This window comes from Pezoporus wallicus, unplaced genomic scaffold (genome assembly GCF_028554395.1).
Source record: "Pezoporus wallicus isolate ANWC-B61680 ecotype Strahan unplaced genomic scaffold, APGP_CSIRO_Pwel_v1 contig_14749, whole genome shotgun sequence".
Classification (NCBI taxonomy): domain Eukaryota; kingdom Metazoa; phylum Chordata; class Aves; order Psittaciformes; family Psittacidae; genus Pezoporus; species Pezoporus wallicus.
The window spans coordinates 16,027-29,519 of NW_026637423.1; the positions used below are offsets into that span (position 1 = coordinate 16,027).

The 13,493-nt window shown below is 42.9% G+C and overlaps 1 protein-coding gene across 1 annotated transcript; it reads left to right on the plus strand.

Moving 5' to 3' along the window:
* Nucleotides 1–6,790: 6,790 nt before the first annotated feature.
* Nucleotides 6,791–12,889, plus strand: LOC130597109 (guanine nucleotide-binding protein G(q) subunit alpha-like). The gene is made up of 2 exons (XM_057405354.1): nucleotides 6,791–6,964; nucleotides 12,497–12,889. Exons 1-2 carry the CDS (start codon nucleotides 6,817–6,819, stop codon nucleotides 12,685–12,687), a joined length of 339 nt encoding a protein of 112 aa, XP_057261337.1. The 5' UTR covers nucleotides 6,791–6,816; the 3' UTR covers nucleotides 12,688–12,889.
* The last annotated feature ends 604 nt before the right edge of the window (nucleotides 12,890–13,493 follow it).

Consider the following 13,493-nt stretch of genomic DNA (forward strand, 5'->3'; position numbering starts at 1 on the left):
GCCAACATTCTTTTCCTTTTGAAGGTGCTGGATAGTGTTGAACAAGGCCCTGTAAGCATAGGCCAAGCCCCAGCACGTTGCCATGATTTGTCCATCTCTGGTAGGGCCAGAATGACCACACACCTCATTTAAGTGTTTTACTAATTCTTCTGGATTTTGCAGTTGTTCGGTAGTGAAATTCCAAAGTATTGGAGGGGCCCACTGACCTAGATACTTGCCCATACTATCCCACACACCCTGCCACTCATGGCTGTCCAGCCTCAGGGAAAATCTCTTGGTACTTCCGTATCATCTTTTGACCCCAGACAAGGCACAAACCTTACTCTGCCTAACTCTTGAAATCAGTTATGGGCAAAATGTAGTCTGTATGTGTGCCAACATGGTGATCCCCATCACGATCAGCAAACAAGTCTCAACAGCATTAAAAGGCCACTAAAATCTTCAAAACTCTCAAATGATGCTGTAAATGATCTGGGGGGAGGACTGGGAGGGTAAAAGAATGTCTCCTTCACAGGTTGACCACCCGAGGAGAAAAAAGATGTGTAATTCCTCAGCAGTTCTATTATATACCTCCCAAAGTATAAAGGTGATGGCCACACTGGGAACATAAGCCAGATCAGTTTCATGATCAATGATTCTATTGTATTACAAGTCATTACCATAAAGTACGAGACAAAAACCTTAGCCCAAGCCCCACACTTGAAAAACACTAATACAGCAAATACCGGATGGAAGTAAGATACGATATACTGAAACTGTGAGATCAAGAGGAACAACCTTGAGAGCCAATAAATCAGCATTGTAACGAGCGACTATTAATGCGGACAGATCTGTCGTTATCTCAACCCTTCAGGCCCCATGTTGGGCGCCAAAAAGAACTATCATGGTTTAAAACCAGTCAGGCAACTTGTTCACTCACTTCCAGTGAGTGGTGCCAGGCTGACAGCAATCAAGGGCCCCCCCCCCCCCGGGGGCTCTCCCCTTCCCCACTCCCAGGGGGATGGGGAGGAGGATCAGAAGAGTGCAATTCCCTCAGGTTGAGACAAGAACAGTCCAGCAACCAATGTACAACACAAATCACCACCACTACCACCAACGACAACAATGATAGGAGAAAATAACAAGGGAAGAGAATACAATACCACCCACCGAGAAATGAGTCCGACCCAGAAGACTGTGTGTCCTTCCAGGTAACTCCTAGTTACCACCCCAGGCATGATGTTCTGTGGTATGGAATACCTCTTTGGCTAGCTTGGGTCAGGTGTCCTGTCTCTGCTTCCTCCCGGCTTCCTCTCCTCCCTGGCAGAGCATGAGGCTCACAAAGTCCTTGGTCAGGGTAAACATTACTTAGCAGCAACTGAAAACATCAGTATTATCAGCACTGTTCCCAGGCTGGAAGTCAAAACACAGCACTGCACCAGCTACCACGAAGGAGAAAAATTGACTGCTACTGCTAAACCCAGGACAGCCCCTCACTACAAGAAAGGCATTGAGGTGCTGGAACATGATCAAAGCAGTGCAGCAATGATGGTGAAGGGTCTAGGGGATAGTTCTTATGAGGAGTGGCTGATGGAACTGCAGTTGTTTACCCTGGAGAAAAGGAGGCTTAGGGGAAACCTTTTCACTTGCTACGACTGCCTGAAAGGAGGTTGCAGTAAGGTGGGTGTCAGTCTCTTTTCCCAAGTAACAAGCAGTAGGATGAGAGAAAAATAACTTCACCAAAAAGGATGTCAAGCATCGGAACAGGTTGCCTGGGGAAGTGGTTGAGTCACCATCCCTGGAAGTGCTTAAAAAACATGTAGATGTGGTGCTTAGGGACATGGTTTACTGGTGGACTTGGTAGTGTTAACAGTTAGACTGCACGATCTTAAGGATCTTTTCCAACAGAAATTATTCTATCTATGCTTCTATGATACTTTGGATCAGCAACAGCTACATATGCATCATTTACTTCCTTGATTTTGTTCTCTGGAGGCCTGTTTGGTTGTGAAACTGTTATTTTAGGTCATAGAATCATAGAATAGTTAAGATTGGAAAGGACCTTAAGATCATCTAGTTCCTATCCCCCTGACATGGGCAGGGTCACCTCACACTAAAACATGTCACCCAAAGCTATGTCCAACCTGGCCTTGAACACTGCCAGGGATGGAGCATTCACAACATCCTTGAGCAACCCATTCCAGTGCCTCACCACCCTAACAGTAAAGAATTTCTTTCTTATATCCTATTTAAACTTCCCCTGTTGAAATTTGAACCCATTACCCCTTGTCCTGTCACTACAGACCCTAATGAAGAGTCCATCCCCATCATCTCTATACCCCCCTCTTCAGATGCTGGAAGGCGGCTATTAGGTCTCCACACAGCCTTCTCTTCTCCAGGCTGAACAGCCCAAACTTTCTCAGCCTATGTTCATACGGGAGGTGCTCCAGCCCCCTTATCATACTCGTGCCCCTCCTCTGGACTTGTTCTAACAGTACCATGTCCTTTTTATGTTGAGGATGCCAGAACTGTACACAATACTCCAAGTGAGGTCTCACGAGAGCAGAGTAGCGGGGCAGGATCATCCCCTTCGACCTGCTGGTCATGCTCCTTTTGATGCAGCCCAGCACACGGCTGGATTTCTGGGCTGTGAGCACACACTGCCGGCTCATGTTAAGTTCATCATCAACCAACACCCCAAGTCCTTTTCTTCAGGGAAGCTCTGAATGTCTTCTCTGCCCAGCCTGTAGCTGTGGCTGGGATTGCCCTGACCCAGGTGTAGGACCTTGCACTTGTCTTGGTTGAACTTCATGAGCTCGGTATTGGCGCATCTCACAAGTGTGTCAAGGTCTCTGGGTGGCATCCCTTCCCTCCAGCATATCGACTGAACCACACAACTTGGTGTCATCAGCAAACTTGCGGAGGGCGTACTCAATTCCATTGTCGATGTCACTGACAAAGATGTTGAACAAGACCGGTCCCAATACTGATCCCTGAGGGACACCACTCATTACTGGTCTCCAGCTGGACATTCAGCTGTTGATCACAACTCTTTGCATGTGGCCATCCAGCCAGTTCTTTATCCACTGAGTGGTCCTCCTATCAAATTGATTTCTCCTCAGTTTAGAGACAAGGATGTCGTGTGGGACAGTGCCAAATGCTTTGCACAAGTCCAGGTAGATGACATCAACGGCTCTACCCCTGTCCATAAGTTCCATAGCCCCAACATAGAAGGCCATCAAATTGGTCAGGCAGTATTTCCTCTTAGTGAAGCCATGCTGGCTGTCACCAACCACCTAGTTGTTTTTCATGTGCCTTAGCATGCCTTCCAGGAGAATCTGCTCCAAGATTTTTCCAGGCACAGAGGTGAGACTGACTGGTCTGTAATTCCCTGGATCATCCATTTTCCCCTTCTTGAAAATGGGGGTTATATTACCCTTTTTCCAGATGTCTGGAACTTCCCCTGACTGACACAATTTTTCAAATATGATAAACAGTGGCTTAGTAACTTCATTTTCCAGCTCCTTCAGGACCCACGGATGGATTTCATCAGGTCCCATGGACTTGTTTCCATTCAGGTTCTTAAAATAATCTTGACTCTGATCCTCTCCTACAGTGGGCCTAAGGTCTTCATTCTCGCAGTCCCTGTGTTTGCCTTCCAAGACTTGGGCAGCACGGTCACAGCACTTGCCCGTGAAGACTGAGGCAAAGAAGTAATTGAGAACCTCAGCCTTCTCCAAAGGAGGAACGGGAAGGAGGATCGAAAGATTGCAACTCCTAGGGGTTGAGACAAGAACAGTCCAGCAACCAATGTACAACACAAATCACCACTGCTACTACCAACTACAACGATGATAAGGGAAAATAACAAGGGAAGAGAATACGATACCACGGGCCAAGAAACGAGTCCCACCCGGAAGCCCATGTCCTTCCGGGTAACTCCCAGTTACCCCCCACCCCGGGCATGATGTGCTGTGGTATGGAATACCTCTTTGTCTAGTTTGGATCAGGTGTCCTGTCTCTGCTTCCTCACAGCTTCCCCTCCTCCCTGGCAGAGCATGAGCCTCACAAAGTCCTTGGTCAGGATAAACATCACTTAGCAACAACCGAAAACATCGGCTTCACCAACACTGTTCCCAGGCTGGAAGTCAAAACACAGCACTGCACCAGCTACCACAAAGGAAAAACATGACTGCTACTGCTGAACCCAGGACATTATCCACCCCTTATTCCATACCATTCACGTCGTGCTCAGATCCCACATTTTCAATACACCATCGCTCTCCCACATATATATACGTTCAGGTTCTTAAGATGGTCTCAAACCAGATCCTCTCCTACAGTGTGCCTAGGGTCTTCATTCTCACAGTCCCTGCGTCTACCTTCCAAGACTTGGGTTGTGTGGTCAGAGACTTTGCCAGTGAAGACTGAGGGAAAGTAGTCATTAAGAACCTCAGACTTCTACAAATCCAGGGTAGCCAGTTCTCCTGATAGCTTCCAGAGGGGGCCTATGTTGTCCCTAGTCTGTCTTTTATTCGCTACGTACCTATAGAATCCCTTCCTGTTATCCTTAACATCCCTGACCAAGTTTAAGTCTAACTGGGCCTTAGCTTTCCTAACCTGGTCTCTAGCTTCCCAGACACCTTCCCTGTATTCTTCCCAGGCCGCCTGTCCTTGCTTCTGCCTTTTGTAAGCCTCTTTTTTCCTTCAAATTTTCCTCAGGAGCTCCTTATCCATCCAAGAAGGTCGCCTGGCCCTCCTGCTGCTCTTCCTTGTAGTTGGGATGCAGCACTCCTGAGCTTGCAGAAGGTGATCCCTGAATATCAACCAACAATCTTGGGCCCCCCTGCCCTCTAGGGCTATATCCCTTGGAACCTTACTGAGCAGGTTCCTGAAGAGGCCAAAGTCTGCTCTCTTGAAGTCCAGGGCAGTGAGCTTGCTGCAGGCTCTTTTCACTGTCCTGAGGATCTCAACTGTGACCATCTCGTTATCGGTGCAACCAAGGTGTCGTGGTTTAAACCCAGCCCTGGAACATCATGTTTCCAGACAGCCGATCCCTGTTGGTGAGCAGGAGGTCAAGCATGGCACCTCTCCTTGTTGGCTCCTCTATTACTTGCAGAAGGAAGTTGTCTTCCACACAATTGAGGAACCTCCTGGGTTGCTTGTACCGGGCCGTACCGTAACTCCAACAGATATCAGGGTGGTTGAAGTCCCCCATGAGAACAAGGGCCTGTGAGCGTGAGGCTGTTCCTATCTGTCTGTAGAGTGCTTCATCCACAGATTCCTCTTGATCAGGTGGTCTGTCACAGATCCCCACAGTAATGCCTCCCATTGCTGTTCTCCCTTTAACCCTGACCCACAAACTCTCTGTTGACTGCTCACCTGTCCCCAGACAGAGTTCCATACTTTCCAGCCTATCACTGATATAAATAGCAACTTTCCCTCCCCACCTACTGGTCCTGTAGCCTTCCATTCCAACACTCCAGTCATAGGAGCCATCCCACCATGTTTCTGTGATGCCTATTATATCATACCCCTGTAGACATGCACACACCTCTAATTCCTCCTGTTTGTTCCCCATGCTACGGGCGTTTGTATAGAAGCATCTGAGCCAAGCTCCAAATGAAGCGGGCTCATTGGCTGGAGACACTGCAATATCTCTACATTGCTCCAAGCATTTATTATAGGTGCTGGCAACTGACTGGATGTGTTGGGATGGAATGATGCCCCCTCCCCCAACACATCTAATTTAAAGCATCCTTGACCAGTCTGGCAATCCTCCTCTCAAAACCGCTCTTCCCCTTTGTCAGACCAGCTCCACCAGCCCCAGTAGACCTGGCCTACTAACTTGGGTCCCATGTTCAAGATACCCAAACCCCTGACTATGGCACCACTGTTCTAACCATTTATAAACTTGGCTAATCCTCCTAGCCTTTTTAGGGTCCTCCCCTGTATCCTGGAGAATTGATGAAAGGACAATCTGAGCTCCATGAAGGTTTTCAGGAAGTAGATCCTAAAAAAAAAAATCCATAAGTAGCTAATCAGGCCTTTGTTAGAGTTTTCCAAATCAAGAAAGAAGTTGAGTTAATTCCTAGTACTGAATTCAATTTGTTTTGTCTCTGTATTAACTGCATCATGTCTGACTAACAGTTCAGAACCGTATCAAAACATAACAGAATTTTAGTGTCAGAAATCCCTTTGTAAGGGGCATACAGCAGAACTGTATGCTTCACTAGCTTACATTTCCACTATAATGCAAAATACTTTTTAGGAGTTATTAAGCAAGGCTTAAGTAAAGGCTGACCAAATGGTCCTAGAAACAAATTTACTATTTGTAAGTTTTTGTGTCATAAGCCTTTAATTTGGGGAAATATTCTCTGATTATCAGTGGGAAAATTCCAAATTTTTCTGGAACTGTTTTAAAGCTGTTCTCTTTCAAAAAAATAAGGATTACTTGCATTTAAAGTCCAGGAAAGTCATGCAAAATAAATAAGATTTTTTTAAACTTGGTTATTGCATCCTGTTGTCTCTGCCTTGAACCACATGCATTTCAGTACCCACGAATTTGTTGACTGATCAGAGCTGTGCCTAATCAGTATTTGCAACCGTACCTGTTGCAGCTATCATGTCTGAGCTGTCCAAAAGGAAACTGCATGCATATTTAATTTTGCCACTTACCTATGCATTTTACATGAATCAGTTACATTTCAGTAAGAAGGTGAAAAACATGAAATGCATCTGTTTATCAAATAAAATTGAATTGCATAGATTGATTAAAAAATTATTTAAATTTTCATGACCGCATAAATTAATCTCTTTTCTTTATTCCAGAATCGAATGGAAGAAAGCAAAGCACTTTTTAGGACAATTATCACATATCCATGGTTCCAGAATTCTTCAGTCATTCTGTTCTTAAATAAAAAAGATCTCTTAGAGGAGAAAATTATGTACTCCCATTTAGTTGATTATTTCCCAGAGTATGATGGTAAGTATATTGCCACTGAAGCTCATGCCCCATTTACACAGTGGTAATGACAAAATGTAATAGCCTTGTCCATATTTTGCTTAAAGGTTCTTAGGACAATAATTATTACTCATTCTTAATTGCACCCATTTTCTTCTTAAAAAACTACTTATGCACCAAATGATTAGTTTGCAGTTGAATGTTTTGCTGGTCGTGTTTTTTTAACAAATATATGAAAAAGATGAAATAATTAAAAATAGCTTTTTTTTTTTTAAATGTGCTTGTCACAGAAAGCATTATGTGGAACACACAGATTCTAAGGAACCTGTACTTTCAGAAAGTTCTCCTGAGGTGAAAAGTTAGGTATTGTAAGGTAACTGAGTGGAGGCTTTGGTAACAGAGAAAAAAAAATCAGATTCATACAATAATATCTCTTTTGTCTCACCAGTGAGTGAAAAATATATTCAAAAGCTACAAAAAAAAAATTTAAATATTTCATTTTCAAAACTAGAGAGTGATAAAAGGAAAAAGTTACAGTTTTTCCCTGTTTGGGAGGAAAGGATGTGTTCACAGTGAACAGTCTGCAGGATCAGACCATACTCAAGTTGGAAGGAACCTCTAGAGATCATCTGGTCCAACATCCCTTCTCAAACAAGGTCACCTGTTCAAGGCTTTTAAATATCTCCAAGGAGAGAGACTCCACAACTGAAGTCAACAACAGCAATTATGGAAACCCTAGTGAATACCTCTGGGTCAAGATCCGAGATTTGCCTGGACAGCATGCTGGGACATGTAGTCTAGATCATGCTTGACTAGAAAGGCTGGACCAGATGATCCTTATGGTTGAACCAGTTGAGCCTTGAGGTCCCTTCCAATACAGTGTTCTCTGGTTCTCTGAGAAACTTTTTCCAGTGCTCAGTCACCCTCACAGCGTAAAAGCATTTCCTGATGTTCATATGGAATCTCCTGTGTTTCAGATTGTTCCCATTGCTTCTTGTCCTGTCACTGGGCACCACTGACAACACCGTGGCCCATCTTCTTTATACCCTTCCTTCGGGTATTTGTACAAATCCATGAGATCCCTGCCTGAGCCTTCTCTTCTCTAGTGTAAACATTTGCAGGTTTCTCAGCCTTTCCTCCAGTTCTTTAATCATCTTTGTGGCCCTTTGGACTCTCTCCAGAATGTCCACATCTCTCTTGTACTGGGGAGCCCCAAATCTGGACATGGAGCTCCAGGTGTGGCCTCACCAGTGCTCAATAGAGCAGAAGGATCACATCTCTAGACATGCTGACAACATTCCTCCTAATGCAGCCGAGGATACCATTAGCCTTCTTTGTGGCAAGGGCACATTGCTGGCTCATGTTCCACTTGGTGTTCACCAGTACCCCCAGGCACTTGTTGGGCTTGTTCCTCCTCAGGTGCAGGATGTAGCACTTCCTCTTGTCAAACTTCACTAGGTTCCTGTCAGCCCATTACTCCAGTTTTTTGAAGTCCCTCTGGATGGCAGCCATGCCTCCCAGTTTTGTGCCATCAGGAAACTTACTGATGGTACACTCTTCTCCATCATCCAGATCATTAAAGATGTTAAACAGGACTGGACCCAGTATTGACCCTCTCCCCTCATCTACCAAGCCAGTCATTTTATTGCAGCAGGTTATCAGGTTTTATCTCAGGTATCCTACTCCAAGTGATAGAGGAAGCAAAGAGGACGGGGTCTATGCTGGACCTTGTCCTCACAAACAGGGTGGGGGTGGAGGGGAATATGGAGCTCAAGGGCAGCCTTGGCTGCCGTGACCATGAAATGGTGGAGTTTGAGATCCTTAGGGGGCAAGGAAGTTGCACACCAAGCTCACTGCCATGGACTTCAGAAGAGCAGACTTAGGCCTCTTGAGGGATCTGCTTGGTGGAGTACCATAGGATAAAGCCCTGGAGGGAAGAAGGAAGACGTGAAAGCATTGGCCCACCTCTTGAGACTGTCAAAGCCCCTCTGGATGGCATCCCTTTCCTACAGCATATCAACTGAACAACACATCTTGGTGTCATCAGAAAACTTGCTGAGGATGCGTTCAATCCCACCGTCCATGTTGCCAACAAAGATGTTGAACAGGATCAGTCCCAGCGCTGACCCCTGAGGGACACCGCTTGTTACTAGTCTCCAGCTGGACATTGAGCCATTTATGACAACACTTTGCGTGCAGCAATCCAACCAACTCTTTATCCACCGAGTAGTCCATCCACCAAATTGATGTGTCTCCAATTTAGAGACAAGGTTGTCGTGTGGGACACTGTTGAAAGCATTTGCGGGAGGAAGCAGTCCTCTATGCATTCCAGGAACTTGATGGATGACATGGGCTGCTGCATTGTTCTTCCAACAAATGTCTGGGTAGTTGAAGTCACCCAAAGGACCAGGTTCTGCTGAGCTGAGGCTTGCTTAAGTGACCTAAACATTGCTTCGTTGACACAATTTTCTTGGTTTAGAAATAAAAATTAAAAAAAAAAATTGAAATAAAAATAAAAATAAAAAAAAGTTGTCATAAATGGATCAATGTCCACTTGGAGACTAGTAACAAGACGTGTCCCTCAGGGGTCAGCACTGGGACTGATCCTGTTCAACATCTTTGTTGGCAACATGGACCGTGCGATTGAACGCACCCTCAGCAAGCTTGCCAACAACACCAAGTTGTGTGGTTCGTTTGATATGCTGGAGGGAAGGCATGACATCCAGAGGGACCTTGGCACGCTTGTGAGGTGGGCTGATGACAACCTTATGAATTTTAACCATGCCAAGTGTAAGGTCCTACACCTAGGTCGGAGCAAGCCCAGGCACAGCTACAGGCTGGGCAGAGAAGAGATTCAGAGCAGCCCTGTGGAGAAGGACTTGGGGGTGTTGGTCAATGAGAAACTGAATATGAGATGGCTTCAGTGTGGGCTTGAAGCCCAGAAAGCCAACCGTGTGCTGGGCTGCATCAAAAAGAGTGTGACCAGCAGGCCGAAGGAGGTGATCCTGCCCCTCTGCTCTGCTCTCGTGAGACCTTACTTGGAGTATTGTGTATATTGCATAGCAAAAGAAGCTGTAGCTTAAATACTAATAGAATGCTATTGTAAAGTAATGGACTTCTTTAGGAAAATATTACAATTTGAATTTCTGAGTTAAAGACTGTTTTGTTAAATTTGTCACTCATATTTACAATGAGGAGCAAGTGCAGTGAATTTATTTTGGAGTAAGTGATAAATAGCCAACTTAAGCCTCAAGGATAAATATTAGGATAATTAATTTCTTACTGTTATTAACTCCTTATTAGTATTCCTGGGTGACCTTCTCTAGCTGATCTTGCTTAAACAGTGAGGTTGGATTAGATAATCTCCAGAGGCCCCTTCCAACTTCAAGCATTCTGTAATGTGTAAACAATCAGGATTCAGAAAGTAGTGAAGACTAATTCTAACTATAAATATACATGTACTTCCACAAAAACTATTGGAGTAGGACCTTAACATCTGGAAAGGACATTAAAATAATCTAGTTTCAACCCCCTTCCATGGGCAGGGACAACTTGCACCAAACCGTGTCACCCAAGGCTCTGTCCAACCTGGCCTCAAACATTTGGCATTGTAAATCTAACATTGGCTCATTCCGTTTTTCTAAATTACCGAGGTGTCAAACTTTCTTTTTAACCTCAGGTTTACATACATGAACTCCAGTCAAAAAAAAAAAAAAAATTGATTTCCATGCTAATCAGCAGACATTTTATTAGGTAAACAAAATTTGGATAGGGGCTTTGAATAGTGCAATAGATTTTGAGAGGCACGACCTACCCTACCTGTATCTACTCACTGTAAAACTGTTTAACAAAATTCTAGGAATTTGATTAAAACAATAAATGGCATATTTTGAAGAAAATTCTGTCTTTGAAAGTCTAGGCATCTCCTTTACAAACATTTAAACTTATTAAGAGTAAAAACATAGTAGTGAAATTTATTGTCTCTGCTGTTTCTATAGAATATGTGCTGAAGCTAAAGGCTACAATCTGTTGTGAGGAAATGTTAAAAATTTTGAATATTCTTCTCTGTCCTATCTCAGAGGACTTCTTATCTGTTCACATGTTCTTCTCTACATCTCAGTAAATGTATGGTCTGTGTAACCGTCTATATACATTTATACATACATGCATGTGTGCATAAATGCACACACACACACATGTATATATGCATATGTGTGTTCAAGGCCAAGTTGGATGGTGCTTTGAGCAACCTGATGTAGTGGAAGGTTACCCTGCCCATGGCAGAGGGGTTGGAACTAGATGATCTTTAAGGTCCCTTTGAACCCAAACCATTCTATGATTCTATGATATTCATGTGCACGCGCCAAGATATTATAGAATCATGTTCTCCTTCCACAAGGCCTTGAAACCAATAGCTATTAGAAAGCGTATGATTTCTCTCCTGTGCTTTCTTTGCTGACTAATTTTTGCAGTTATCCAAATTAGAAATGTTCACAATTGTATTTAAGTATTAAAAATAAGTTTTATTGTGTAGTTACTGAAAGTTATGTGGGTACATGCTAACCCCCTAAGTACAGATCTCATAACCACTGAAGGACAGAACAGTATAACAGCTGAGCACTGGTATTTATAGTCATGTAATGAGACCAGGACTAATGAGGAGATAGGAGGAGGCACAGCAAACATACCTGTTCTGTAGAAACCCACGTTGCAGAAACAGGAGGGCAAGGGAATAATGGCCTAATTATTCTCTAATTGCACTGAAACATAATTGCAGTATAGGAAAACAATAGCTTTCGGCTAACGTTTGCTGCTTCTGTGCTGCTCTTTTGGCTGTGAACATAAACAAATCCTCACTGTTCTAGATTGGAAGTCATTATTTTGCCTTCTGTCTTGCACAAAGCAGAACATGCAGTTTGGCTGCATAGACTTTGTTTTCTGAGAATTACAGGCTTAATTTAGATTTAATAGGATTCCTATATATAATTTAGATAATTGATTTCTTAGAACATTAACCTTTTTCAATTGAACAGCTTCAACTATCAAGCATGTAGACTGTCACTAAAGTAAATGAAACACCTATTGGCAATGGTGTCAGACCAGTTTAGGATGTAACTTCATTATGCTCCATTTTAAAAGAATGTACTTAAGTATAGTTTAAATATTGTAAATATAGACTGAAAATGGGCCAATTCTATTATTTTTAAAATATTTTTTAATATAAAGCAACTATTCTGTTGTTCATTTCATGTGGTTATAGATCATCAATTTCACATCTCTATTTTAAACATCTTATAGAAGAAAGAGGACAGTCAGCAGGAAAAGAGCAGCTCTTACTCTGGAATCTCCTTCCATTTTTATTTTTTAATGGTTCTTGCTGGGAAAAAATAGTATATGGTAGTATTTATTAGTAAAAACTTTCCCTTTTTCTCTTACATGAGGATCGCAGACTGAGTCTCTCTTCTGTTTTCTGCTCCTAAGCTTCCCTTCCTAAAGAAGCTCAAATATTGAATTGACTTTAGGAAAAACTTTCTTTCTCTTCTTAATTATCAGGACCACAACGGGATGCACAAGCAGCACGAGAGTTCATCTTGAAGATGTTTGTAGACCTGAATCCAGATAGTGACAAAATTATCTACTCCCACTTCACATGTGCTACAGACACAGAGAATATACGCTTTGTCTTTGCTGCTGTCAAGGACACAATCCTACAGTTAAACCTAAAGGAGTACAACCTGGTCTAATTGTGCCTAGGAGGCCCTCCAAGACCACCTTTGCATGATTGAAGATAAACAAGAGGGACTGTATTATCTGTGAAAACAAATTGCATAATGTTAATTTATTGCCAGCCTGGACTCTGTGAATGTCCAAAGAATTTCTAGTTAATATTACGATTTTATTTAAACTATATGGAGGAAAACCAAAAGATGCTGGAGTACATTCACAGCACATTTTCTTATTTTTAGGCAAAACCTTGTGACTCAATGTGTTTTAAATTCTCGGTAGTACACTCACAAAGGGTAATAGTTTTTTGCTATTGAAACAAAATCAAGCTGGTTTCCTCTTTCCCTGACCTTTTCTCACTCCCCCCTTCCTTATGTTTTCAAAGGTACAATGGCTGTTTTCCCAGTACAATTCCTTGGTAAAATATTTTCTGTTGAGTGATTTGTTCAGGAAAAATGCTATCATCTAAACTGAAGTTATCACTCATTCAAATTTTACAGAACGTACTTTCTCTGAAGGAGCAAAAGTATTCATAGTGTGACTTTTAAGTTCTTGAGATCGGTGTTTTCATTCTGTCTTCACTTCTGAGGCTAGAATATTGGAATTGCAAAATATTAATGTCTTTCATAGTTCAGAAAGATGCATAGAAAACAGTAATGAAATAATTAAAGACACAAACCTGGGATGTTCATGGACTATTATAGAATCTCTTTTTAATTGCCATGTGCCATTATTTTCTCTTTATTCACAAATGTCAAACAAATGTCATGGACACTACATTTTTCCCAGTGGCTACAGCCTGAAACAGTGGGGTGGGGGTGGGGTG

Coding starts and splice junctions, on each gene's coding strand:
- LOC130597109 (XM_057405354.1), top strand. CDS start 6,817: ATGGAAGAAAGCAAAGCACTTTTTAGGACAATTATCACATATCCATGG. Junction 6,965..12,496: donor TTATTTCCCAGAGTATGATG/GTAAGTATATTG, acceptor CTTAATTATCAG/GACCACAACGGGATGCACAA.